The following is a 27,436-nucleotide window of genomic DNA, read 5'->3' as shown; positions in this document are numbered from 1 at the left end:
TTCACGTTTTTTCCTTTCTAATTGTATTGATATGATTCTTTTCTTTGCTTCTTTTGTTAAGTTTGGCTAAGGGTATATCAATCTTGTTTATTCCTTTGAAGAAGCAGCCTTCAATTCATTGATTCTTTGTATTTTTTTTGTGTGTGTGTTTGTGTCAATTTCATTAATTTCTGCTCTGATCTTTATAGTTGCCTTCCTTATGCTACCTTTGGATTTGGATTTTTCTTGTTTTTATAGGACCTTGAGATGTAACAGGTTATTTATTTGGGCTTGCTCTGTTTCTCTGATGTGGGCATTCACAGTTACAAGCTTTAAGTTTAGGATTGCTTTCATTGTATACCATAGATTTTGGTGTGTTGTGCTGGGATTATTGTTTGATTCTAGAAACTAATTTTTTCTCTGACCCATTCATTCTTCAAGAGTATATTGGTTAATCTCCATGTGTTGCATAATATCTGTGGAGTTTTGGCCACTGGTTTCCAGTTTCATTGTATTATGTTCTGATGATATGTGTGGGATAATTTTGATTCTGTTGTATTTATTTAAGCTTGCTTTATGGGCTAGTATGTGTTCTAAAGTTCCATGTGGTGCTGAGAAGAATGTGTATTCTGTTGTTGTTGGGTAGAACACTTTGTAGATATCTATTAAAATTATTTGTTCAAAGGTAGTTCATCGAGTTCGATCCCCAGTACCAAAAAAACAAAAAACAAAAGCAAAGATGTGGTTCAACTCTGATGTTTCTTTGTTGATTTTTTTTGTCTGTTTGATCTGTCAGTTTGTCATAGTGGGGTATTGAGGTTCCCCACTGTAATTGTGATGATATTTGTCTGATCTTCTCTGTCCAGTAGTGTTTGTTTTATCACGTTGGATGCATTGGTGTTTTATGCATATATGTTTATAATTGCTGTTTCTTGTAATATAAAGCCTACTTTGTATGAAAATAGGATAGCTACTTCCACTTGTTTTTGAGCTCCTATTGCATGGAATCTTGTTTTCCATCTTTTGTCTGTGAATTTCCTTTTGGATTAACTGTGTTTATTGCATACAACATACTGATGTTTTGTTTTTTGATTCGTGTGCCAGTCTGTGTCTTTTGATTGGGAAATTGAGGTCCTTTACATTAAGTTATTATTGAAAGGTATTGACTTATTCCTGTCATTGCATTGCTTTTTCTTGCTGATCTCACCCTTTCTTCTTAACTATTCATTCTACTTATCATTCCACTTGACTCTTTGCTATTGCTGGCATCGTTGTCTCTTTCTAGGATATCCTTCAGAATTTTTTTGGAGTGTAAGTTTGGTGGTCATGAATTTCTTAAAGTGCTCTTTGTCATGGGAAAACCTTATTTCTCCATCAATTTTGAAAGATAGTTTTGTAGGGTGTATTTGTCTGGGTTGGAAGTTGTTTTCTTTCAGGGCTTGAAACACCTAACCTCTTCTGGCTTTTAAGGTTTGTGTTGAGAAGTCTGGTGTAATTCTAATGAGTTTACCTTTACAAGTGATGTGTTGCTTTTCTCTAACAGCTTTTAAGATTCTGTGCTTGTGTCGGACATTTTGGATTTTGACTAGAATGTGTTGTTGGCTTCTTTTCTGATTGTGGGTACTTGGGATTCTGTATGTTTTGCTTATCCGTATGTTAAATTCTTTCCGGATCATTGGAAAGTTTTCTGCTATTATTTCTGTAAAAAGGCTTTTTTTCCCATTTGTGCTGACTTCTGATTTTTTTAACTAATTGTATCTATTCTTAGGTTAGTCTTCTTTGTGTCATTTTGCAGCTCTTGGATACATTTTCTGTGATTTCTTATTGTTCTTAAGATATCAGAGTATATGATCACCTACATCGATCCTATCTTGTTCTGACACTCCATTTTCACACTGGTAACTTCTGATGCTCATACTTTCAAAAGAATTTTTTATCTCCTGGATTTGTTTGGTACCTTTTCATGAACTTTGTTTACTAAACTGGTCATTCATGTTTTGTATTACTTTGTTTAGCTCAGCTAGCTTTATATTAGTATCCTCTGTGTCTCACTAATCATTTTGTTTATTAAGTCCATTATCTGCTTAGGTATGTCATGTTTGAGCTTGCCACATACCTCATTGATGTGTTCTTTTGTCTCCTCTTTTGTCATTTGGTATAATTGGGCTATTTGGCTTCTGATTTCCTCCCCATTAATGCCCCATGGATCAGCTTTTGTGGAGTTGGGACTTTTTAGAGGCATGTTATTGCCTTGTTTCCTCAAGTTTCTTTTTTGTAGGTTAGTTACAGTGGAAAGACTTTGTTACTAATATGAAGATCTCTTTAATTAGTGTCTACTTTCCAGTGATGTGCTCTGGCCATGGCTAACTAGGGTAGAGCCCTTTGTTGCTGTCTCAATATATGACAATTTGGCATGTGCAGAGTGGAGTGTAATTCACCCAGCACCCAGTTTCCCTGGAACCGCAGTATTGTTGATGACATAGACAAACCAAATATTAGCATACAGTAAAAACTAGTCAGTAGCAAGTACTGTGCCACCCTGCCATAGAAACAATAATATAATCAAAGACAAAGTGGTTATTGTCACACCTTAAGAACCAAAAAAGTTACCACTGTATCACCATTAACAATAAAAAGAGATTATAGACACAAAGACAAGCCAAATATTGACGTACAATAAATATGTACTAATGTTCCAGAAATCTCGGAAAGAAATACACGGAGACACAGAATTCGGATAAAATAATAAAATTTCTTCTCGTGAGCGGGCGGGAACACCAGAAACAGGTCTGATTAGTATCCACGCTCCCTTTGTTCAGCATTTCCCTTTTTATATCCTTTTTAGCCATTATCTCATCCCTAGTGGTCTTTGATGTGTAAATACAATTACAGTTCCTATTTTCAGACACAAGATAGGCACATATACATTGTAAATTCACCCTGGCATTGTAACTTCGTTAGGTTAATGAAGTTACTGGTTAAAGAGTCAGATAGCCCGTCACCTTAAACAAGGAGTTATGGGAAAAGCAAATCTTAACACATTACTTGTTTTGCTTCTACAACTGTCTTTCAATATTCAATCTATTAAGTTATCTAAAACTTTCCCTATCACTAAAATGAAAAGACTAGACCACCCAGAACAATAGAATTCAAGAATAATAGCATAGAGTCAACTAAATATATAAAGATTAATAAAGCTTAGTAGTAATACTAGTAAAGATGGAGGGGGTGGGGAAGGGAAATGGAAGAAGTCAAATTTGAAAAATAGAATATGAGAAAGAGTAAAGAAAATTGAGATAAAGGCTCCTTTTAACATGTTTATGATGGAAATTTCTCACTGCTGGATGGCTCTGATTTAATTTTATTAATAAAAAGACCAATAAAAGTGATTAGATCTATTTGTACCACCAGCGGTACCAACTGCCTGATGGGAGAGTAATGCATGTACCACCTGTGGTTCAAGCCTGTGGGAACATGTTAAGGCGCAAAGGATAATTACAGAATTAGATAAAGTGGCGCAAAAGAATAAACAAGGAAAAGAAAAAACAGAGAGCAAATGAAAGAAAAAAACAAAAGGAAAAAAGGAAAAGAAAAAAAACAATCCCCGAACCCCAAAACTCCAATGAGGAAAAAGAAAAGTGAGTCCAAAAATATTCCTGCATGTTTTTGGATGACTAAATGAGTAATTTCTTCCAGGGTCTGTACTTTTGGCATCCACTAGGTATGTGGGAGGAATAGTGAGTCATTTCTAAGACCTATTTTGTTCCACACACAATTTTTTTGTGTGTGAATGCTGAATCCTGCCTGTCCTTCCTCTGGGTTTGTTTGGTCCTAGGGCTGTATTCACTCTAGTTTCCATGTCCCTTTGAGCATCCTCAGTCACCCCTTTCTCTGCCTTGTTACATCCTGTGGGTTTGTGAGGTGCCCCCTGCTCCTGAAGTCCCTGTCTCTGTACACCCCAGGCTGTGGCAGTTGTCCAACCTGAGCTATATTCCTGATTATGTTGGCAGATGGGGAGAGCAGGCAGATCACTCTGAGTTCTGTGTTGAATATAGGTAGCAGGGTAGAGGGGTCAAGCTGTCCACTGGACTCAATGTCAGCACTTTCAGACCCCAGTGCCTTGGAAAAGCCACACATCCCTGACTTGGTTTCTCAACTTGGAGAGCGGAACTCCTTTGTTCTTCCTGGCCTGAGTTTAAATTTCTCTGGGCGTATGTGTCTAGCCTGTAGCCCTCTACATCTGTCTCTTTGTCCATCTCCCATCCAATCCCTGTGGTGGGGTGACCACAGAAACTCTGAAGTGTAATTGTTTTGTAGTTCAGTCTTAACCCCTTTCGAGTATGGCTCTTGATTAACACATTCATGATGGCGCCATAATTCATGTCTCACTGCCTAGCAGCTCTGATTTAATTTGTATGTTTTGCTGCTGGGCAACACTGATTTACTTTTATTAGTAAAAAGACTGACAAAAGTGATCTGATGGATTTGTACCATCAGTGGTACAGGCTGCCTGATGGGACAGTCATGTGCCACCGGTGGTTTAAACCAGTGGGAATGTGAAACACTGTCAAATATGGCAGATGCTGTGCTGGAATTCTTCTCTAATTCTAGCCCGTCGTGAGTTAGGAGTCACTTTTAGAGTAAAACCCCATACTATTTTTTCAGTTTACAATAACTAGGCTTTTTTGGTCCATTGTTTCTCCCTGGAGTTGCCTACCATCTCTGGGCTCACCTTGTGTTACCAGAGTCCTGGGAGCTGGGGCTAGCTTTGCAGACTGTTTCATTCTTTTCTCTGTGTTTTACTCCATTTTTTAGTTTGTTTTTGGTTTCTAGATTTTCCGTCAGCTTCCTTCTGATTCCCAAAAATCTACTACACTTTTTTCTTCACCAGGCTGTTTTTCAGCTCAGTTCTGTGTTCTGGAGGGGCTGTATTTTGCTGCTGGTCTCTATGCTGCCATTTTTAATTCTCCTACTTTCTGTTTTTTGAGGCAGGGTCTTACTGTATAGTTCAGGCTGCCCTTGAACTCACTGTCATGGCCAGGCAGGTCTCAGACTCTTGATTCTCGTGCCTCACCTTCTGGAGTTGTTTATTTGGTTTGTATGTGTCTCTGAGGAAAAAAAACCACTGCTGTTTCTTTGACATAATGCTTTCTTATCCCTTTGAAATTCTTATTTTATACTTATTGATAGTACTTTTTAAAGTGTAATTTTTTATTATATCAGTTCTTCCTTTAGTTATCTTGCTTGACATATAGATTTCTGTCTGACAAAATGTCATTCAGCATTATGAAGCTTCTGGGACTCTTATTTTCTTAAGTTTTTTGAAGCATATGGTCGTTGCTTTATAAAAAAATAAGAAAACTGATGCCATTTCTCCAACAAAAATATTTACTTCATAATAGCAAATTCATGCCTTTCTTCTTTCTTTTCTTGATTTCTAAGTAGTGACTAATTATAGCATAAACTTGGCATTAACGTTATGGTCATTAACTATACTCAAATGTAATAGCTACAGTGTGTGTAAGTGCATTGAAGTGGCATCATGAATAGCTAAAATGAAGTTTGTGCCTGTAGTTCATGAGTTGTTCCTTTGTGGCTACTGCCTGGCTCCTGTAATGATAAAAAAAACATTAATTGTAAGATTATCTCAATTTTATAGATGAGGAAATGTCAGGGAAAAAAATGTTCATTAGAGGCAATGCTGTGTATATTTTACTATTGCTTTCTTATTTATTCTATAAGCCATTTTTCCTAGATCAGAAATTTTAAACCATATTTGGTAAGTGTGGTTTGCATACATCTCTCTGTATTCCCAAAGGGAAAGAGAAAAAAGTTGACACTTTTGCTTGCTTTTTATTCTTCTTGAGTATATAAATGGAATATTTTTCATCCTAGATGTGTTTGATGGACATTTGCTGGGATCCACAGACAGCCAGGTGAAGGAAAAGTCAACCATGAAAGCCATCTTTGCAAATTTGCTTCCAGGAAATAGCTATAATCCTATTCCATTTCCTTTGTAAGTATTATAAATACCAGTGGCTATTGGGTGGTTTTGTATTTCCTTAATTAAAAAAAATCTCTCCCTAGAGTCTTTCCCTATATATTTAAGTATGTTTATCTGCAGATACGTAGTTTTCAATCCAGATTTCATATCATTATAGTTAGAGATGTCTTTTGATGTTTAATTTGTAGAATGTGTAATCATTATTATATAGTAGTGAATGAAGAAAGCATTAAATAATATTTAGTGTTTAAAATTACTTGTCTTGAAATTAATGAAAATAAAATAAAATAAAATTGTCTTTAAAAAATTGCTTACATGATATAGTTTAAACTATATGCATATATAGTTTAAAGATACAATGCTATGTGTATTGATCTCATGATCTTAAAAGCATATTGCTAGTTGTGTATGAGGATGTAACTGGCTCAATAATTCACTGGGCCCTGGCATTGTTCTAGCAGTAATGCTCAGGTATAATTACTCATGCAAGTTTTTATATGAACTTCTTTGTGCTGAGCTCACTTAGACCGGGAAAGAATATAAACTGACTGTGAAAAGGTTTTTCTTGTACTGGTTGACCTATGTGGCCATCAAATGCTGCTATTGTTTACCATGGTACAAATTCATCCAAAAGGTAGTCATGTGTTAACAAGGGGCTTTTGTTTTTTTCTTAACTGACTTATATATCTATATAGCCATTGTAGATAGTGCCTGCTCTAGTGCACCAAGGTACAGAACAAGACTCAAGGAAAAAAATCCCTGCTTTTGGGAGCCCATGATTTTGGGGAGAATACATATAGATATTCATAGGACAGTGTGTGACATGTAACATAATGGTAGTTTATAAAAGGTCTCTGTTTTCTCTGTTTTATACTAGAAATCTAAAATCAAGATGTCAACATAATTGGGCTCTGGTGAGAGCCTTCTTCCATGTTTTATATTGTTTTCTTCTCTGTATCCTCACATGGTGGAAAGAGCTCCCTTGGATCCCTTTTATAAGGGTATTTAATCTCATTTATGAGGTCTCTACCCTCATGACCTAAATTATTTCCCAAGTGCCCCACTTCCTAATACCATTACACTGAGAACTAGGGTTTCACCATATGATTTTGGGTGCGTTCATAGGGGGAAACAAACATCTTATGATTTTCTCATAGCACTTATCACAGAGGAAGTGATTATATGTAGTTGTAGGATTATTTATCCCACTGTATTGGACATTCTACCATGCTTGTCATCTCATTTACATGAGATGCTTGTAACAGTTTTCCTTAATTCATATTGTATTCCTAGCAGGTGAGGTGCACCTAAATAAAGTGAATGAGGCCACATAACAGTACCTAGAGGAGTTAGAGTGGAAATTTGGGAAGCAAAATTTGGTTGAAATGGAGTCACCATTGAGTTCCTATGTGATAACAATGGAATGCTTATGTTGTGTTCTTCATTACTGAATTCATAATACAGTTCCATATTTTCTAGAAGACTTTCTCTTGAATTTTATAGTTGAACAAAATATTTTAGATTTCTATTTATTAGAAATTATTTTTGATATTAATATGGACAGAATCTTGGCAGTATGGAATACTTTGGAGTGACTATCCAAGAATCTTCTGATTTGAAACCTAATTCTGATAATTTTTCATTTGCCTTCAAAAACTTGATCTTTTTATTGTTGACTTGATTCACGTTCTTAGTATTAGCATACATTATAGCATACTTAATTATATTGTTGTACATTAGTTAAAATTGTTTCGAGATTTACTTGCATTAATGGATTTTATATTTGATTTTCTTCTAATTTTATTCTTATTTACCTCATTTATTTAAAAAATTTGAACAGTGATCCAGATAAGCACTATTTAATGTATGAACATGAACGGGTGCCTATTGCAGTTTGTGAGAAGGAACCCAGCTCCATCATTGCTTTTGCTCTCAGGTATCATTTGTGGGACTTTCTGCACTATGGTTATAGCTATGCTGTTTATGTATTTTATGTCTATTAGTCACTCTATTTTGGAGATCTTTCACATGAAGGAAAATGATTAAATATATTTTTAGGCTTGACAATCTGTTCTCTGTGTACCTGCAAACCTTCTCTTTACCCAGATGTGGGTATGGGGTATGGCATGACTCTCAAGCAAGCTCTCACTTACTGAGTTAACTAGATGAGTTACACACTAACCCTTAGATTCTCTGACCTATTATAATTCTCTGACTTCTCATCTATTATAATTTGTACCCATGTATCCTTTACTTTGATTTAGTTATTAGCATGGTGCTTCGAACATACCTACCTTATCTCATTTGAGTATCTTTTTTTATCACTCATTTCCTTCCTGCTTCCACACACGCTAGGTAAAATTTTCCTAATTAAAGAATGTTATCCTTATGCCTTACTGCATGGACACATTTAACTATTTAACTTATATAGTTATCCTTTGTCTTTAAAGAGGCGTCACACTTCAAGATATTTATATAATGTCTTTAAAAATGGGCTTTTTAGTCATAAAAATCTTGGCAGTAATTGAACTTACTTTAAGTAAAATCTAAGGTGTTTAAAACTTTTTTCCATTGTGAGGCATTAAAAGTTTTAATTCATTTTAGATATGCTACAAAGTATCCATTTATTCAACAAATACTTGAATGTCTATGAAATGTGGTATATTAGGTATGAAATATACAAGGGCAAAAAAGATAGATGTATACATGCTTTTGGAGTTTAGTGTTTACTGTTTGGATAAGAGCAATATTTTCCTTTAGAAGATTCCATATGATAATTTAAAATATCTTTACCTTTTAGTCTTTATGAAGATAGAATTTCCTTCTCACTTTTAGTGATTAGTCATGTTAATTGATAAAACAGTATCAAAATGAAAACTCTTTTGTACTATTAGGAAGCAAGTACAGTATTCTATTTGAGGTCATCTTCTTTTAATGTCTTAGAGAAATCATCTCCTCTTACATGATTCTCTTGTTTATGAGATTTAATTTATCTAAAGCATGACTCTCAGACTTCTAGTCCAACAATCAGATATTTATTGACTAATAGAACATTAAGAAAAATTTTATTCTTGAAGTTTAGTATCTTTAAGTAGAAATGCACTCTCTAGTTCCTTTACTGTCTGCTACAAAGACATTGTCTTTCTTATGATGCTTCTATTTCACTACTTTTGTTAACCCAAATGTATTTGTTTAATTATGGACATTTATAATGATTATGTTTCTGTAATGCAAAAATTACTCTAAAGCTTATGATTTATTTTTAGAGAAAGGATTAATGTTTAGCATTTTTCAACCTATTTCTACCCAAAGTTGTAAAGAATACCGAAATGCCTTAGAAGAATTGTCTAAAGCAACTCTGTGGAACAGTACTGAAGAAGGCCTTCCAACAAATAGGTGATTCATGATAGAATAAAATCTATTTTCATTTACTTATGTCATCATTTTCTGTATCCTTGTTCTTCAGTTCTCTTGCAGCATATTATTAGTGTAAAAGTTTCAGCCTATAACTGAGACAACAAAGTTCAAGTCAAAAGACCTTAAACAGCTCCTTTGGATATAGTTTTCTGCCAGTTGCCATGTATGGTGGAGATTTAAACTTCTAACACTTTTGACAGTTAAAACAAGTATTTAAAAATTAGTAACTCCAGGGCCGGTGACTTAGCTCAGTGGCACCACGCCTGCCTTGCAAGCACAATTGAGCCGTGGTACTGAAAAAAAATTTTTAAAAAATTAGTAACTTGTGAAATTAGTACACTGTTGTTTGGTTTTATAATTTTAGGTGTTTGTGAATTTTCCATACTAACTAAAGATCTTAATAGTAAAAAACACCAAAATCAGTTTTTTAGCATGTTGAATGTTTTAGACATTTAGACAGAAATTATCACACACTCCTTATTGCTGAAATAGGATTTCCTGTTTTACAAATCTGGAAAAAGTTGATCTGAATTATCATTGTTACTAGAATGAAAAAAATGAAATTGGTATTTTCTAATTGTTTGACTTACAAGTAGGTACTGATCTAGCTCTAATAGACTTGGGGAAAATATTAAACCCTGTGCTTTTGTGTTTTCCATAAAATTTTAGTTATAATATTTTGCTTTCTGAAGTCCAGTAGATATTTCAAGACTTTTTCTTCCATGTTCTAATCTGTGTTCATGTGAATTATGAATCAGATTTCTGGTACTGTGGGTAGGATTAGTTGGGGGAGTAGAGTAGTGTAGTGAAGGAATTAGAATATGTGTATATTCTATCTAAGTAGTTTAAAATCAGTTTTTCTTTTGTTTTTCTTTTTAGTACTTTCGATAACAGACCCAAGAGTAGTAGCCCTATTAGATTGCCTGAAATCAGTGGAGGACAGACAAGCCGTACAGCAGATGCAGAACCACAGCCAAGTAAGATTACAAATGGAGGAGTATTTATAATGGTTTTCTTTGTAATTGTGGTTTAAAGAAGAAAACACAGTAAGAAGTGTCATCTGGTGAGGATTTACTATGTCTGGTCCTTGAAATAGAATATGGATTTAAACAGTTTTGAGTATTCTGTTTCATAGATTTTTGCTCTTCTTTGTTTCTTACCTTAAATTGTTATTGAATTTAAAACTTAGAAATTCCTTGCTCTGCAAAAAGGAGGATCTGCCATCCTAGAGCTTTTAGTTTTAAAAGTATAACAAGAATTATAATAGAAAGTAACATTTTTTGTTTTAGTTATACAGTATTATTGGCACTATGAAAAGAAAATTTTATATGTTATGGGTTTATGTTGTATGTTTGTAATCCCTACAATAACCAGATAAGGATTATTTTATAATATCCTCATTTTTAGAAAGGCTGTTAAGATTTAGATTAGGTAACTTGGTCAACACTAGAATGTAGGGAACCTGGATTAGAACTCGGGTTTTGTTGACTTAGTTAGGAATCCATTCTGCTACGAGTAACAGAAAATTCAACTGATTGCAAGGGCTTAAACAAATGACAGTTTTCTTTCTAAGAACTATGCCTGGAGTTAGGCAGTTGCTGGCATTGGTTGGTTGAACTGCTAAGCATTGTTATGACAGTAGAGGGATAGTTTCTTCTTAATAAGTTTTTCTTGTAGTCAGGAACATTCCCTTTGAATATTCGAGGCAGAAAGAAGGGTGGTATGAGTTGCAACTGTTCTTTTTTGTTAGAAATACAGAGGCAGCCCTTCAGTCTCACTGGTCAGAACTGGTCTCATGGCCACTCTTAACTGCTGATAAAGGGTGGACAGCATTACCCTGGTTGACTTAGACAAATAATTCATTTCCTAGGATTCTACACATAGCTACTCCCACAAAAATTAGACTTCTATTAGCAAGGAACCAGGTAGAAATAAATATTAAGGAGGCACTAATAATGCCTGCCACTCCAAGTACGTAGTGTTGTAACTAACATTTTTTATGGATTTTGTTAATGGTAAATTTATAGTATTAAAATCATACATACTAATGATATGCTGAATGAAACTCAAAACTAGGAATAAAAGTAAACAGTAAGCTTTAGTAAATTCTTGGCCATCCTGTGGTGTTTATTTTTTAAAAGAGGCTGAAAACAGACTTCTATATTCCTGTATTTATAGGTAGAAACCCAAAAGATGCCAAGATGTTACCTTTAACTTTGAATTTTATAGCTTGTGGAATTGTTTTGTTAATGAGCTACATTATAATAATAAAGAGCTCAGTTGTAATCTAATCTTATTGCTTAAGATATTAAGCTTGCCTTTGAAAGATATTTTTGAAAGGCTTTCTGGAGAATTTCTCACATTTTGACATTCATCTAGCTGAGCATTGCTTTCCTTCTACTATGTTGCTGATAACAAAGGCACTTGGCTACTCAATAATGTTGACAACATGTGGAATAATACAGTGGTACTTTGGTTCATGAACTTAATTTGTTCCATGATTTTGGGAAAGATGGCCACATTTGTGTTTGCGTGGGAAAGATGGCTGTGGTCTTGTTTGTCACTCGATGTAGAGTTTGCAAACAAAAACCAAATTTTGCCAAACCCTTTTTGTGAACCAAATTATTTGCAAACATTTGTTTGCATGCATATGTGAACTGAGGTACCACCGTAGTCTCTGCAAGTGAAAGTATTGGTGTTTTTCAGAATTATTAGCCTCATGTAATGGTTACTACTAACAACAAAAAAAAGTTGAAAATCTTTATTTTCCACCTGCAGTAATTAATTACAATTAATTCATTACCTCTTATTTTCAGCCAAAAAGACTTCTGGAATGTTGTCCTTCTTCAGAGGGACAGCAGGGAAAAGCCCTGACCTCTCTTCCCAGAAGAGAGAGACCTTACGTGGAGCAGATAGTGCTTACTATCAGGTTGGGCAGACTGGGAAGGAGGGAACAGAGAATCAAGGCATTGATCCTCAAGGTGTGTTAAGTAGACCAAATTTATTTTCATTCATTTATATTAGTTTCTTATAGCTTTAAGTACGTAATTCCTACTATTGAAACCAGGGCATTTCCTCTAGTCCATGGCATTGGAAATTCCACCTAGTTTCAAATTTTGTTGCTATCATTTACTATGTGGTAGAATGAGAACTCCTTAGTTTTCATTTCTGTAAAATGGTAAAGCCAGTGTCTTCCAGGGTTAAGTGAAGGCTGAGTGATGTTGCATACGTAAAGCATCTGTCCTGCTGTTGAACTCCTAACAGGCACTCAGATATTTTTATTCTATTACATTTGCCTCCCAGATGTTTGTTTTCTTTTCCACTGTCTATAAAGTGTGGCTATTTGTGTTTACCTACATTTTGATATCTTAAAAATATATCTACCTGATTGTGTTTGGGTATGGGTTTAGACAGGTATTTGGCAGGTTATGCTGACCTGTTTTTGTAAATAAACTTCCATTGGTATACAGGCACACCCATTCATTTACTCTTGTCTTAGTGCTATGATGTTACATTGGCAAGTTGAGTAGTTGTATCTGAGTAAACTGTCTACTCTCTGGCCCTTTAGAGAAATTGTTTGGTGACCCCAGCTGAAGTCATGAGTTAGTAGTTTAAAAATAGCAACTCTTATAGTATGATTAGTAATCAAGATATCTTTAATATTACGTAGGCTGCTTTTGGGCAGTAGGTGTTTATAATGTGTTCTTGAAATCTTTGACGCTTAAATGATTTTGAAATGTGAAATTTAGGGGATGATTTGTCCTTCTAGATATTGAAATGTACAGTATTCCAAATCTGCAGTAGAGAGAGTGGGCCTGGCAGTAGTTTTACCAGAAAGATCAGTCAAAACATACACACACACACCTCTGCCTGAGCTAGTGGTGCATGCCTGTAATCCCAGCACTCTGGAAGGTTTGAGGCAGAAGGATCACAAGTTTGGGCCCAGCCTAAGCAATTTAATGAGTTAGCTGAGACTCTGTCTCAGAAAATAAAAAAGGTCTGGGGATGTAGCTCAGTGCGAAGACCCTGAGTTCATTCACCAGGATGACAAAAAAGGATGATAGAAATTAAAAAAGCAACCCTCTAAATTGGATTCTTAATACATTGGGGAAGCATTGCTCTGCACGTGTGGAAAAGTAGTCATAAGGGTCTGCTAAAGAAGTCATGGAAGGGCCGGGGATTTAGCTCAGTGGTGTTGCCGCCCGCCTCGCAAGTGCAAAGTCCTGAGTTTGATCCCCAGTACCAAAAAAAAAAAAAAAAAAGTCATGGACGTTTAAGAGCTGAGTTTGTTGTCATAGGAATCACTGAAGAAAAATAATTCAACCTAAATTCTGTATTTTTAACCTAAGAATTGATATTTCAAGGAATAACACATTGCTGTTACAGTTGTTTACACAGTTTAATCATCTCATGGTTACCTGATAATGACTTTACTAGGGTTTCTTTTTTTTTTTTTTTTTTTTTAGCGCTAGAATTGAACCCAGGAATCCAAGTCCTTGAGCTACAGTCCTAGGTCACCCTGGTCCCCTGTGCTTTGTTTGTTTGTTTATTTTAGATAGGGTCCTGCTATGTAGTCCTGGCTGGCCTTAAAATCAACTTGTGGCAATTCTTCTGTCTCAGCCTTCTGCATACTGGGATTACAGCCATGCACCTCAATACTCTGCACACTACTAGGAGATGTTATTGTTCATTTACTATTTTTGTTGTTACATGGAGGGAAAAAACATAAACTGATAACTATTTAAAACTTTGCCTTTACTAATGATATTAAACCTTTTAGATGAGGTAGATGGAGGAGATTCACAAAAGAAACAATTTACAAATCCTCATGTGGAACTTCGTAAGTATGAAATATAATATGCTTGTTTGGGGATAGGGACAGTACATGAACAAACTGTTACTAAGACTTCTAGCTTCATATTAAAAATACCCTGTTTTTTGAAACGAATATTAAATCTTTGCGGACATAGTCTTTATTTGAGCTATAATTCAGTTTGTAAAATACATTTTTAATTATAAAGAAATGTAATTATATAAATTTAATTAAAATTGTAATTAACTTATAAATTTATAAATTGCACTTTTAGTTAATTTCTAATTTTTCAATATTATTTAATCGAGAACCATAGAGCTCAACAAGCATATAGAATTGTATATATGGGTGTCAGAAATTTATTATCTGGAATAATATGGACAGTGAATCTAAAGATGTTTATTAAGATGCTTGCCTTGGCAGCACATATACTAAAAATGGAATGATACGAGAAGATGAACATGATCCTTGCACAAGAATGATGCACTAATTTGTGGAACATTCCATACTTTTCAAGATGAGGAAGAGCTGTTTACAGACCAAGTGCAAATTACCAGACTCAAAAGCTTACTTTAATTAACTAGGCTAATGAGAAGTGCAATAATTCTGCTAACTTGCTATTCCTTCCTGAGAGAAAGGGACTTATTAACAAGGCATGCAGGTGTCTGCTATTTATCTCTACTTTTAAACAGTTCACGATTCCATTTTTCCTTTTATTACTTTATAACAAGTTGGCAGTTATCTTGAATGCAATTTTTGTTTATTTTGAAAATATGTTTATAATAAAAATCATTGTAGAAGGAATAAAAAGTTTAATGTAATTGCTATAAAAATGTAATGCAGTGCAAAATTAGAACTGAGTCTTATTTTATGTTTGACATTTTTTGAAAATATGAAAGAGTTGTCATTGTCCTTGAAAGATACTTTAAAGAATTATGATAAACAGGTGTAGTATTTAGACTTAACTTGAAAGATGCCAACACGGAGTAGCCTGCGTGGTTGCATTTGGTGTGAAGGAGAGAGGAAAAGATATTTTGTGGTTCATAAAAGCTTTCTTAAATTTAAACTTCTGTTTATAGAATTTTCTGATGCTAATGCCAAGTTTTACTGTCGGCTCTACTATGCGGGAGAGTTTCATAAGATGCGTGAAGTGATTCTGGGCAGCAGTGAAGAAGATTTCATCCGTTCCCTTTCCCACTCATCGCCCTGGCAGGCCCGAGGAGGCAAGTCGGGAGCTGCCTTCTATGCAACGGAAGGTAGGACTTTTTGTCACTTACTGATGGAGCAGTCTCTGTCGTTTCCCTGAGATAACGTGCAAGTCATTTGAACTGAAGTACTTCGGTATTGTCTGTTAGAAAACCAAGTTTTCTGATTTTCTTTTCATTCTTCAGAGAATGGAATAAGATGAGACTCAGGCATTGATCAGGTCCTCACTAAACTCTCACTAGTTCTGAGTTCTCTAAATGTGAAAAGAAAACTTCTAGAAAACCTGAAAGGGTACTGATGAGAGAAAGTTAGTGCTGATGAGAGAGTTAGAAATATTTTGTAGGGAACAGGGAAAGGGGACATTACTAGAACCTCTGCAGTAAGTCCTAGTCTCCTGCAAGCCATGACAGCACAAGGCGAATTGACTTACTATTCACCAAAGGTAGAAAAAAATGAGACTGAGAAGAAGCTGAGCTTTGGGCCTGATCAGTGCTGCTCTGGGCAGTAAAGAGGAAACCAAGCTCACCGCACCTTTTATTGAGTACATCAGGAGAAACACATGTAACAGATAACTTGCAGAGAGTTCAGTACATCGGGGTAAACAAAGTGTAACAAATGACTGGGAGGCAGCAGAAATCCAAGAACAATGAGGAACGGAGTAGATGAAGATTTTGTTCCTTCCAGGATGTCTTCAGCTGGTGTAATCTTGTCCTGGAGCATCACAGCATCGTCGGACCGTTGAGGTTTTAGCTGTGACCAGAGGCCAAAATGGAGTTACGTCTCGAAATCCCATAGCTGGCCTGTAGGCAGGAGAACCAGGCCTAATCAAATGATTTTTTTCCCCAAAATGATGTAGAATTGCTCCTGACAATATTTAACCTGAAAATAGACCAAGTTCTTACCCTACAAAAGCTTACAGAATATTGTGACCGTTTTGTGTTTCACATTCTATTCTCTATATTCACTGAAGGCAGAATGATTTAAGAAAATGCACTAGGAGATCTGTTGCTCAGTAAGAACTTTTATAACTTTGGCTTATGAACAAAGGAGTTTATAAAATTTTATTTGGTAGTTCTAAAAGGTAGGTCATATACCAATAAGTTTAGATATGGTACCATCAAAAGCAGAGGGCTCTTGATTGTATTAATCCTCAGGATTCTTTCTAGGCCCTTCAATTATGTGAGAATTGGGTTCTGATCAGAATTTTCATTGTGACATCAGAAAATATCCTTTAAAACCATAAAACAAATGATTTGGGATAGCTAAAATAATTTATTACAGATGACAGTATGTTTTGTGATTGAATAAACACATGAAATTTCTGCCTTTTAGATGACAGATTCATTTTGAAGCAAATGCCTCGCCTAGAAGTCCAGTCTTTCCTTGACTTTGCACCCCACTACTTCAATTATATTACAAATGCTGTTCAACAAAAGGTAGACATCCCAACTCTTGGTCTATAATTAGAGTTTACTGGTTCTTTCACATCACGAGGGTTAGTCCAAATGGTATTCTTATGGCAAGATATTAACAGAACATGGATAGATCTTTGTTATACTATCGAGGTCTGATAGAATGCAGAGATTTCAAACTCTGGTTTTTTGGGGGTTTTTTTTGGTACTGGGGATTGAACTCGGGACCCTGTGCTTGCGAGGCAAGCGGTGGAACCACTGAGCTAAATCCCCAGCCCTCAAACTGTTTTTACAACCTTTTGCAGTGAAGAATCAAGTGATCTTGAACAAGTTGCTTTTAGTATATTTTATATATATATCATATATATATATATGATATATATATGATGAAAGTCAATTTAAACTATTAAGACTGCATGAAATTAGCTACACGTTTAGCAATTTTTAATTTTGCTCAGATAGAAATTAGAAACACATTAAGAAATGGGGATGCCTCCTTTAGCTAGAAAAAGAGGACTGCAATGGCCAGGGTTTGTTCACTTACAGAATATTGATTGCTGACTACATAAGATTATGAAGGAGTTATATAGATTTTTTAAAAAGTTATAGCTCTTTAGAGGAAATTCCATTTCATAATAGAAGCTTTTTAATTTTAACAACTGTGAAGTATTGTCCCTGTGGAGAATGTTAAGGATCTAATTAATATTTCTATTGACATTACTTCTGTACTTCTGAAATTCAAGGGTTTGAGTTTCTTTGAGGATCCTTTGGCTGGTTATATCAGCAGTAAATCATGTTTTTATATTACATGGATAATGCATATAACAAAAATTTCTTTCAAATTATAGATAATCCCTTTTGATAAGAGTTTACTTTGATTTTTTCTTGATAGAGGCCCACTGCCTTGGCCAAAATTCTTGGAGTTTACAGAATTGGTTATAAGAACTCTCAGAACAACACTGAGAAGAAGTTAGACCTTCTTGTCATGGAAAATCTTTTCTATGGGAGAAAGATGGCACAGGTAAGCATATTGGACTATGAAGCATTCATTTCTTGAGACCCTTTGTACTTCTAATTTTGGTGGTAATGCATCTAGTTACATCTTATATAGCAAATATTTAACTTTGGCTACTAGGCCAGATTTAATTTTTGACGTACTGAAGAAAGAGTAAAGATAAGTTATTGTTATGGACTAGTCTTAAAATTTAATATATGCGTTAGTTTAGAATCACATATTTGGTAGAATAAAAGGGCAGTTCTACTTCTGTTGTCTTAATTTTAAAAGTAAATCACTTGAGATTCAGAGAAATGAAGTCCTTTACCAGAGTCACACAGCTATTTCAGACCCCAGGGTGGTCTAGATTATTCTAGAACAGTACTCTTCCCAGTGTATCAGTCACATACCTATTTTTTGATTCTAGAATGGTCTAGATTATTCTTGAACAGTACTTTGCATTGTGCGGATTCTTGAGTTGTTCCCAACCTGTGCAGAGTTGAGACAACTGTGCCTGACTAATGCAGTGCTCTTTCTTTACTGAGACCATCTTTGTGTGAGGAACGCATTAGCTGAACTAACAGTGTGCTTAATGATCTGATTGATTTTCATCTTGGCACTGGCTGCTTCCATCATCATGAGCTGGGAAGAGATGGCCAGCCCTGGTCTGCAGACTACACTCTCGGCCCACTACTGGTCCTGGGATGCAAGTTCTGTGGCCTTTGAATTCACTGCTTTTCCTACTACCTAAATATTGCTAAAATTATGCTGTTAATATTACATTGCCATATATGTAAATAATTGAACAATTTTGATATCAAAATTTAAGCTTTGTAAGACTATTTGCATCTTTATGCTGCTTTATGATCTAATGATAATTTTTTTTGTAGTTACTTGGTAATGTATCTTAAAGTTGATTGACTTGACCAGAGTATTCCTACAATGTTTTATTGAGTATAATACATTTATATTACCATACATTTAATTACTTGTTATAAAATTTATGATACAATGGTACTGACTGTAAGAAGTCTTTCTGGCTTTTTAATTTCATTAATTATCTAGTGTGCCAACTCACTCACAAATAACAAAGAATTCTTTTCTGCTAGGTTTTTGATTTGAAGGGCTCACTCAGGAATCGAAATGTGAAAACTGACACTGGGAAAGAGAGTTGTGATGTTGTCCTGCTGGATGAAAATCTTCTAAAGATGGTTCGAGACAACCCCCTGTATATTCGTTCACATTCCAAGGCTGTGCTGAGGACTGCCATCCATAGTGACTCTCATTTCCTTTCTAGCCACCTCATTATCGATTATTCTTTGCTGGTTGGGCGAGATGATACTAGCAATGAGCTGGTAGTTGGAATTATAGGTAAGTTAATAGGTGTACCCTATTTACAGTTTATAATTAAACTTAGAGTAAAATATTTACAATTCTGTTGAACCAGATATTATTGAATATTTTCACAAACTTTCCTTGGGAAATTTCAAAGATAGCTTTCTTTTTTCGTTTTTTTGGTACCAGGGATCGAACTTGGGACCTTGCGCTTTCGAGGCAGGCACCGGAACCACTGAGCTAAATCCCTAGCTCAAAGATAGTTTTCTATTCTGTTGCTTTATTTCTAGTTTCATTATCTTTACGAAAAATATATACAGTAGTGATACCTCAGGTCACAAATCGAATTGAATGAGAACCAAATCAAATTCAGTGGTTAGGTTCAGTGTTGACCTTAAGGGGAAATTTGATTCAATTCTTGTCCAGTTTGGTTTGTGACTAGAATTGTGGAAAGAATTAAGTGAGTGAACTGAGGTACCAATGTAAATTTAAAAAATCACCTACGAAGTAGGGCTTGGGTTGTCAGGAGTAAGCAAATTAATGTGAGGAGAATCCTTAGAACAGCACCTGGCATATTGTCAGCCAGCACTCAATAAAAAGATAGTAGAAATAGTAGTAATAGTCATGGCTATTGTCATTTGCCCATATTTATTAACATAACTTTACTGCTAATTTCGCCTGCCTCCTTCAACCCTCAGATTATATTCGAACATTTACGTGGGACAAAAAGCTTGAGATGGTTGTGAAATCAACAGGAATTTTAGGAGGACAAGGTGAGCAGAACTTTTGTTTTGTTTAGTCTTTAAACTATTCTCATTACTCCTTATCAATTAAAATTTAAGAAATAAATACTGTTTTTTAATTCTAAAAGTCATATAGTTGTCTCTGATTTTATTCCCAGAATTATCAGATAATAAGGAGAATTCTGTACATAGGGAAATACAGGATTTAAATTTGTGTTAGAATGCCAGTTCCCAAAATAAGAAGTTAGAAGAAAAAAGTCAGAGGTTCTGAATAAGAGATTGTTGTAGATTGATACCTGACATCTTCTTAGTTCTCTAATAAACACTACTCGCTTGAATTATGTCTTTAGACATCTCTTATATCTAGACAGTAGTTCATCTTTTGAAATAAAAAATGATAGGGAGGACCCTGTCCACAGCAGGTGGCACAGCAGTTAACCTCCCTCCTCACTGAGACTGTGTGCTGTATGTATCTTTATGGTAGTTTATATGAAGAAAAATATGGTTGAAGTTAGTTGCCCCATGAGTTACATATATAATAGCTTTCTCCCTTTTTTCTTTTCCATAATTGTAGGTAAAATGCCAACTGTGGTCTCTCCAGAATTGTATAGGACTAGGTTTTGTGAAGCAATGGACAAGTATTTCCTTATGGTACCAAACCACTGGACAGGACTGGATCTGAATTGCTGAAATTAAGCACATATTTTGAAATGGACTGTGAAGGAAAGAGGACAAGAACAGAAGACCAAAAATAAGAGACATGTTTATTTCTTCATCACATTCACCACGGTGTGGGAAAGACTTTTCAGTTCTGTGGTTCTTTAAAGATTGTAACTGAAGGGCAAAAAACTCATGGATTTCTACTTTGGTTTTAGATACCTGTGAATTAGCTGTCTGTAGATTGGAAAGTTGCATGAACATTTTCTCAATTACGCTAAAAATATAGATCCATTTCAAAGGGCTAAAGTTAGAGTTGAGTAGACATGTGCTGTCATATTTGCTAATTTAAATGTTTGGAGAAGAAAACTGTACAAATCTCATAGATTGTGACTACAATGTTTGGGACGTTTTTACTTAAAGCATTTGTGGAGCTGCTGAATTTGTTTTGTGGTTCATATGTAATAATTTAATGTTACTTATCAGAATTTCTGAAACTTGCAGAAACATTCTGATTTATTCCATTAATGGTCAGTTAAACGGGTTGGCATTTATTGTTTTATTGAATAATTTAACTTAAATTGAGAATTCTGGTATGTTCTGTGTTTTCTCAGCTTACTTTGTTTTTAATATGTTTGATATTTCAAAATTCTGACTTCTCTATAGGTGCAAAAACCTAGATCTGTTACCTTTAAGCCCCTCTCCCTTTTTGCAACATTTTAAAGCCTGTTTAAAACTCTTATGTAGTTATGTTAAACTGCACTTCTCTGCATATATTCATAGTCTAGGTTCCCCCTCACCTTTTCAGGGAGACATAGTAAATGACTTATTGGTAATTGAGTCTGCAATCACCGAAACCCTAAAGGAAGAATTATTAATGAAGGATTCTGATGTAAAAATTAAATTAGACCCAACCCAAGAAATTGAGAGGAAAGGAAGCATTTGATTTTTTTTTTTTTTTTTTTTTTTTGGTACCGGGGATCGAACTCAGGACCTTGTGCTTGGGAGGCAGGTGTCAGCACCACTGAGCTAAATCCTAGGCCCATTGATTTTTTTATATAGGGGAAAATATTCTTCAGTCTAACCAACTGAAGGGCCATTTATTTCCAATATGGACAGTCCTATTTTCTCATTTCTACACACAGAGCAGTTCTACTGAGACCTGCTGAGAGGTAGGTACTTATAGTAAGGAACTTCTTGTTTAATAGTCAGCAATTGTGTTTGTTTTAGAAAGTGCTTAGAAATTTGAGGAAATACTATTTAACCTCAAATACTATTTAACCTCACAATATTTCCTCTTGGCTTCTTTCTGTAACAAGACTGATTTGGGGAATTCATAGTTTTAAGGATTCTACTCTTTTCAGACTTCTAATAATAGCATGTTAATTTTCACTTAAAACTAGTTGGATGAGTTTCCTTACATTGCATAATGAGTATAGATAAAGGAACGTTTTAGAAAGTTTGCTTTAAAGGATGAAGGCAGTGTTTTGGTATTTGTTGCTTATTAAAAACATGATTAATTTTGAGCTGAAGCAAGTTGACCAAGGACTTAAGATGGATCTGATTGCCCCCCACCCCGACCCCTTGTGTGGCTTTTGAAGATACACAGAACACTGACTTTAGTTTTAATGTCAAAGACTAGAGGTGAAAGCTGGGTAGAACATTATTAACTTTTTACATGTCTAGGAACAATAGATATTGTGTCTAAATTGAAATACCAACACTGTTTTTTGTCTGTTCATTTTTTTTTTCAGTCAGGATCCTTAGGGTTACTTACCCATTCATTCATTTCCTCTAGAAGTAGATGTCCCCCTACCCACAGCTATAATCAGGTGGTTTCTTTTTAGTTTCAGTACCATGTGCATAATTGGAAAGCTCCGTGAGAATAGTTCTTGACAATAATATGGCTTGTTGATTTCTTTTTTCCTTCCCCATGATTGAAAAAATAATTTTTTAGGGTTTGTTGCCTCTTTGGTAATTCTGTGGTTAAGCATTCTGAAACAAGAGTTGCTGCTTTGCAAGGATGATCTGTCCTTTTAAAATTAATGTCTGGGCTGAATTAATGAGAAAATACAAAATTCTCCTCTTTGCTTTGAGTAGTATTCTTGTTTAGGCCACTACTTAGGTATAAGGTGTTTCAAATATCATGGTACTTGATTTAAGCATTGAATGACTATTTTCTTCTCTTGAATTCCCTTTCAAGACCTAGAGAATATTAATGCCAATAAATTAGGAATGAGGATGAAAACTTAATACTTCCTTCTTTAGAATACAGTATGAATTCTGAAAATAACAAGAGCACGAAGAAACTATGTCAATATGTTGCTTTGTATAAAAATCTTACTTGTAAATGTGGAACTTGTTGATGCCATCAAAACTTGTTTAAAAAATAAATAGGATTTGCTTTTTTTCTTATCTCAGCCCAAGAAAAATAAGGAGAATAAGCTGTTGTAAGCCCTCTTGTAGCCTGTTACACACTGTAAATTTATAGATATTCAGAATTTCCTACAGAATGTTTTAAAATTTTTTTCCCCTTGATTCAGCAATGAGTGGTTTTCTAGCTTAGGCTTTTACTGGGTATTGTAAATCGTAGGGTCATATTGGCATTGGCTTTTGTGATAGCTTTGTGGCCATCAGTTTCTTTGCATTTTACCCATTAACAGGGGCTTTTATAAAATTGCCAAGGAAAGTAATCTACATGTAGAACGTTGGCTTAGCTTGACGGGTGGAAACTATTATGAATGAGCCGGCTGGTGAAACATCAGGCCATTCATTATTCCTTAAGTGTTAGCACACTGACTTATATGCAGTATTCAAAACATTTAGTGCAATGCCTTTTTTTTTGTTTTTGTAACACGGGTGCAGTGTATTATACAAAAAATAAAAACTACAATCATAAGCAGTTTTAATAATACTGCTTTCAGTTTTGTAAAAAAAAATGTACATTATGTCTTTTGACAGGTTGAATTTTAAACTAGAGAAATAACATTGTAAATCATGTCTTAATTTAATATGAAAAGCTCAATTAACAGTACTGACAGTACTTATTGTATAATAATGTATATATTTCTCTACTTTAGTTCCAACTGTTTTATATAATTAACATGTTATTTAAAAAAAACTGCCTTGACCTTTTAGAGACTTGTACTATAAATAAAACTTACAATAAGCTAGAATTTATGTACTCAAGTTTTTTTTTTTAAGAATAGGAAAGGTTTATTGGGGAATAAGAATAGCTCCTGAGAGATGAGAAGGGTCCCAAGTAGGTTGCTACCAAGGTCATTTCTCCACGAATGTTGTATAGAGCAAAATCATGAGGTGGGTGCAGTGTTGGTCAAACTGTAGTCAACCAATAAGGTTACAAGTATACCTTTTTAGGCTAATATTGATCCAGTAGGGAAACAGGGCACATACAGGGGTGTATGGCTGACATCATTAACCTTGGGTTATGTGTGACTTCTAAGACAGGAACATTTTGGGGAAACGATGGGTCCAGATGTTCTGGTCACCCATCCAATGCATATCTGGACTTAATGGACTGAATGGCACCAATACAGTATAATCTCAAATTTTTCTTCATCTCTTAGGGAAGTATGCAAGTCTGGCCATTGTGACTTTAATCTCGAGGCCTTACCTTCTTCAGATGTGCCTCCAACCACAGTTTTGATATGTTCTCATCTTCTGTACTGACTTCCTCGTGGGCCTGTCCCTTCTAATTGCCTATTAATTTCTACCTAACATAGCTGCCTGTAATATTCCCCTTTGAAAGAGCTATCCCTAACTGTGGCCAGGAGAGAAGTAGTGAAGTTTCAATCTAGGTGCTTTGAACTGAGAAGGGTTGGTGTAGCAGAGACTGCAGTCAGGGGCCTTCTCCAGAGACCTAATCAATAGGCCTGGGATAGAAGTCATGTTGTAGTTTAGCAGTTATGAACTCCCTTTACAAGGTCAATCTAGTGGGTCTTGGTAAAAGGAGTCTAGTACATTTGTTGTTGGTTCCATCTGCATGATCACTTCGAGTTTGACAGCCTCTCCTTCCAAAGATCTTGTTGCAACCTCCAAAGTGATATAGGAGAAATATAACTCCCAACCTGCTAGATGTCAAATGAGCCGAGTTTGTGTCCCTTGAAATCAAAGCATGAATTCCAAAGGAGGAAGGAGGTTAGGAGTAGGAAAGGTTTATGGGGGGAATAAGAATAGCTCCCGAGAGACAGGAGGGGTCTCAAGTGGATTGTCCTTTACTTAGTTTTGAATTTCCTTGGGAAAATTAACAAAAGGAGAGGGAATTTGATTGATGCACAAACCAAGTCCCTGATCTATTGGTGTTGCCTTCTGTTCATTCTCTTCCTATTTCTTTGCCATCTGAAGAATTATTCATTTAAACTTGCATTCATTTTCACCAATAATAGGCATGGCTATATTAGTCTTCCCATCCTTGCTGTGTTTTAGCTTTCTTGATAGCATGCTTAAGGGAGTCAAGCCCTTTTCTATGTAAGATTGACAGAATTTGTGAGTGTTTTGTGAACTAGCAATTTCTCTTACTCATTTAGAGGCAAATCTCATGCTACTTGAAGCTAGGTCCATCTTGCTGCCACTCACAGTTGAAGCCATGAGACCTGCCTTTTGCCTGGATCTGTGGGAGCAAAGGTGAGAGTAGCTGAGTTGAGAGACTGGCTCTTTATGCCTTAGAGGTGGCTGAGTTGGTGGCAGAGCTGTACAGGGAGATGGAGAGGTTACAGATTGGCAATGAGGAGGTGCCTCTGGCTCACAGCCTCTCTTCTCTCGCAGGATGGAAGAAATGGAGAAATGGATAGCAGGGAAGAGGCACAGCAAGTTCTCCAGTCCTCACTGACTCAGAAGTCTCTTGTGTTAGAAATTATCTTGTAAAATTCCCCAGTTAATGTTTATAGAAACTAGAGTTTTGTTTTTATTTTAAAATGCAGTTTTATTGTAAAAATTATAACCATCTTAACCATTTTAAGTATATAATTTAGTAGTCTTTAAGTATATTCACATTGTTGTAAAACAGATCTCCTGAACTTTTTCACAACTAAACAACTTTTCTTTCCCTTTACCCCAAAATCTCAGGTAACCACCATTCTATTTGTTTCCATGAATTGAACTGGTTAAGATACTTCATATAAATGGAATCATGTGGTATTTATCTTTTTGTGACTGGATTATTGCACTTCAAGTAATTCTTCAGGGTTTCTCCATGTTGTCATATATGATAGAATTTCCTCCCTTTTTAAGGCTGAATGATAGACTATTGTATGTATATACTGTATTTTGTGTATCCTTTCATTCTTCCACAGAAATTTGTGTGATGGTTAATTTTGTGTCACCCTGATTGGGCTAAGGAATGCCAGATGGCTGCTGAAATATTTTTTGGCTCTTGTTGCCTTTGCTGCTTTGTGTGCACCATGTTGTTTTTCTCTCAGCAATGATTGTTTGCCATCCCTGCCTTGGAGCCAGCTGATCATGGACTGAAACCTCTACAAACTAATTCTTGAAAGAATGCTTTTAGACTCACCTAGTTCTCAAAGCCTTGGTAAATTTTCATCGATCCTACATGAAGCTGATATTTATGTCTTTATTGATGATTTGTGGAACTAACATCAAGAGTTTGGCAGGTGTTGTCCTTAGAAGCACACATGAGGCAAATGGAAAGTGAGACACGAATGGAGAAAAGCAGATAAGTGGTGCTTTAATGAGCAGGTTCCCCACTGAAATACATTCAGTCCCATTGGAAGTCATTTGAAGAGCTGTATAGAATTCCTGTCAGAACTACTCCTCCATGGTGCAGGCCCACCCAGAGTCAATTGGTATGTGTAGATCCCAGTGAGAAGCCCACATGGACCAGAGGTGTGAAGGTGGCAGCAGGTCCCAGCCAGGGCCCCACTCTGAAAAGGGCTGCACAGGTACACAAGCAACAGCCAGAAGCACACCCAGATACCACCCCACCTGCACAACAGGGCAGTGCAGGGATCCAGAAGGCCACCATTCTGAACCCAGGAATAGGCTCAGTGGTGAGCAGCAGAGAAAAGGCCTCTTGGAGGCTTGCTGAGAATTGAAGACCACTGGGCAAGCAAAAAGTTGCCTCATCAAAGGCTCAGCAGGTTGCATCTGTTGAAATGAGAAGACACGTAAACAAGTCTGAAAACCAGACTTCCAGATCACTAGGACCACCCCAAAGGGTAACGAGATGGAACAATCTGATATTCAACCACCTGGACTCCCTGAACTGGCAATGAAAGAGGATCTGGAAAAAATGAAATCAGAAATAATTTCTCAGATAACAGAGATTGTGTCCATAGTGCAAGTCATGACTGACAACTCTAGAGCAGACACAGATTAAAAAAAAAATAGAGGAGCTGAGGAACATGATGGAATCCCAGGATAAGAAACAAATGGAATCCATAAAACAGATGCAAACAGATATCTAGGAGATTAAAAACTCCATTGATAGTTTATGCAGCAGAACAAGCCAATGAGAGGGCAGAATATCAGATATAGAAGACAGGATTGCAAAAAAAAAAAAAAAAACAAAAAACAACAAAGACAGGATTGCAATTAGTGACCAGGAAAGAAAAATTTGTCAAAAATAGTAAGGGACCGTGAGAAATCAATCCAGCAGCTGCTGGATGATGCAAAGAAGAATAACATAAGACTGATCAGAGTCAATGAAGAAACAGGATAGAGTGCAAATGACACTAAAAAAATGTTCACAAGTAATGGAAGAAAACTTCCCAAGCAGGGGAAAAGAACTTGACATACAGATAAGTGAGGCACATAGAACTCCAACTAGCCATGATAAAAAAAATTCTACTCCTAGGCATATAATAGTTAAGATTTCAGAAACCCAACAGAAGAATAAAA

General features: G+C 35.7%; 1 protein-coding gene and 1 non-coding gene across 15 annotated transcripts in view; both read left to right on the top strand.

Moving 5' to 3' along the window:
* Positions 1-27,130, top strand: part of Pikfyve (phosphoinositide kinase, FYVE-type zinc finger containing) — a 127,607-nt gene extending 100,477 nt beyond the window's left edge. For all 14 annotated transcript variants that reach the window (XM_021263534.2, XM_021263533.2, XM_021263531.2 and 11 more), the window contains 12 exons: positions 5,875-5,995; positions 7,824-7,919; positions 9,296-9,379; positions 10,280-10,377; positions 12,217-12,381; positions 14,181-14,240; positions 15,293-15,469; positions 16,752-16,855; positions 17,724-17,852; positions 18,935-19,196; positions 19,859-19,933; positions 20,478-27,130. In XM_021263534.2, the coding sequence (XP_021119193.1) occupies positions 5,875-5,995; positions 7,824-7,919; positions 9,296-9,379; positions 10,280-10,377; positions 12,217-12,381; positions 14,181-14,240; positions 15,293-15,469; positions 16,752-16,855; positions 17,724-17,852; positions 18,935-19,196; positions 19,859-19,933; positions 20,478-20,593 (1,487 nt within the window). In that variant the 3' untranslated portion in view covers positions 20,594-27,130. The remainder of the gene's footprint in view (positions 1-5,874; positions 5,996-7,823; positions 7,920-9,295; positions 9,380-10,279; positions 10,378-12,216; positions 12,382-14,180; positions 14,241-15,292; positions 15,470-16,751; positions 16,856-17,723; positions 17,853-18,934; positions 19,197-19,858; positions 19,934-20,477) is intronic.
* LOC147829368 (U6 spliceosomal RNA) lies at positions 14,621-14,726 on the top strand. Its single transcript, XR_015449246.1, has one exon. It is a non-coding gene; the product is annotated as a U6 spliceosomal RNA (small nuclear RNA).
* Positions 27,131-27,436: the final 306 nt, after the last annotated feature.

This window comes from Heterocephalus glaber, unplaced genomic scaffold (genome assembly GCF_053883595.1).
Source record: "Heterocephalus glaber isolate CG9 unplaced genomic scaffold, H.glaber_assembly_v1.0 deba00000621, whole genome shotgun sequence".
NCBI classification, from domain to species: Eukaryota; Metazoa; Chordata; class Mammalia; order Rodentia; family Bathyergidae; genus Heterocephalus; species Heterocephalus glaber.
Note: the sequence above shows the minus strand (reverse complement) of the source record. Positions and strands in the feature narration are given on the sequence as shown.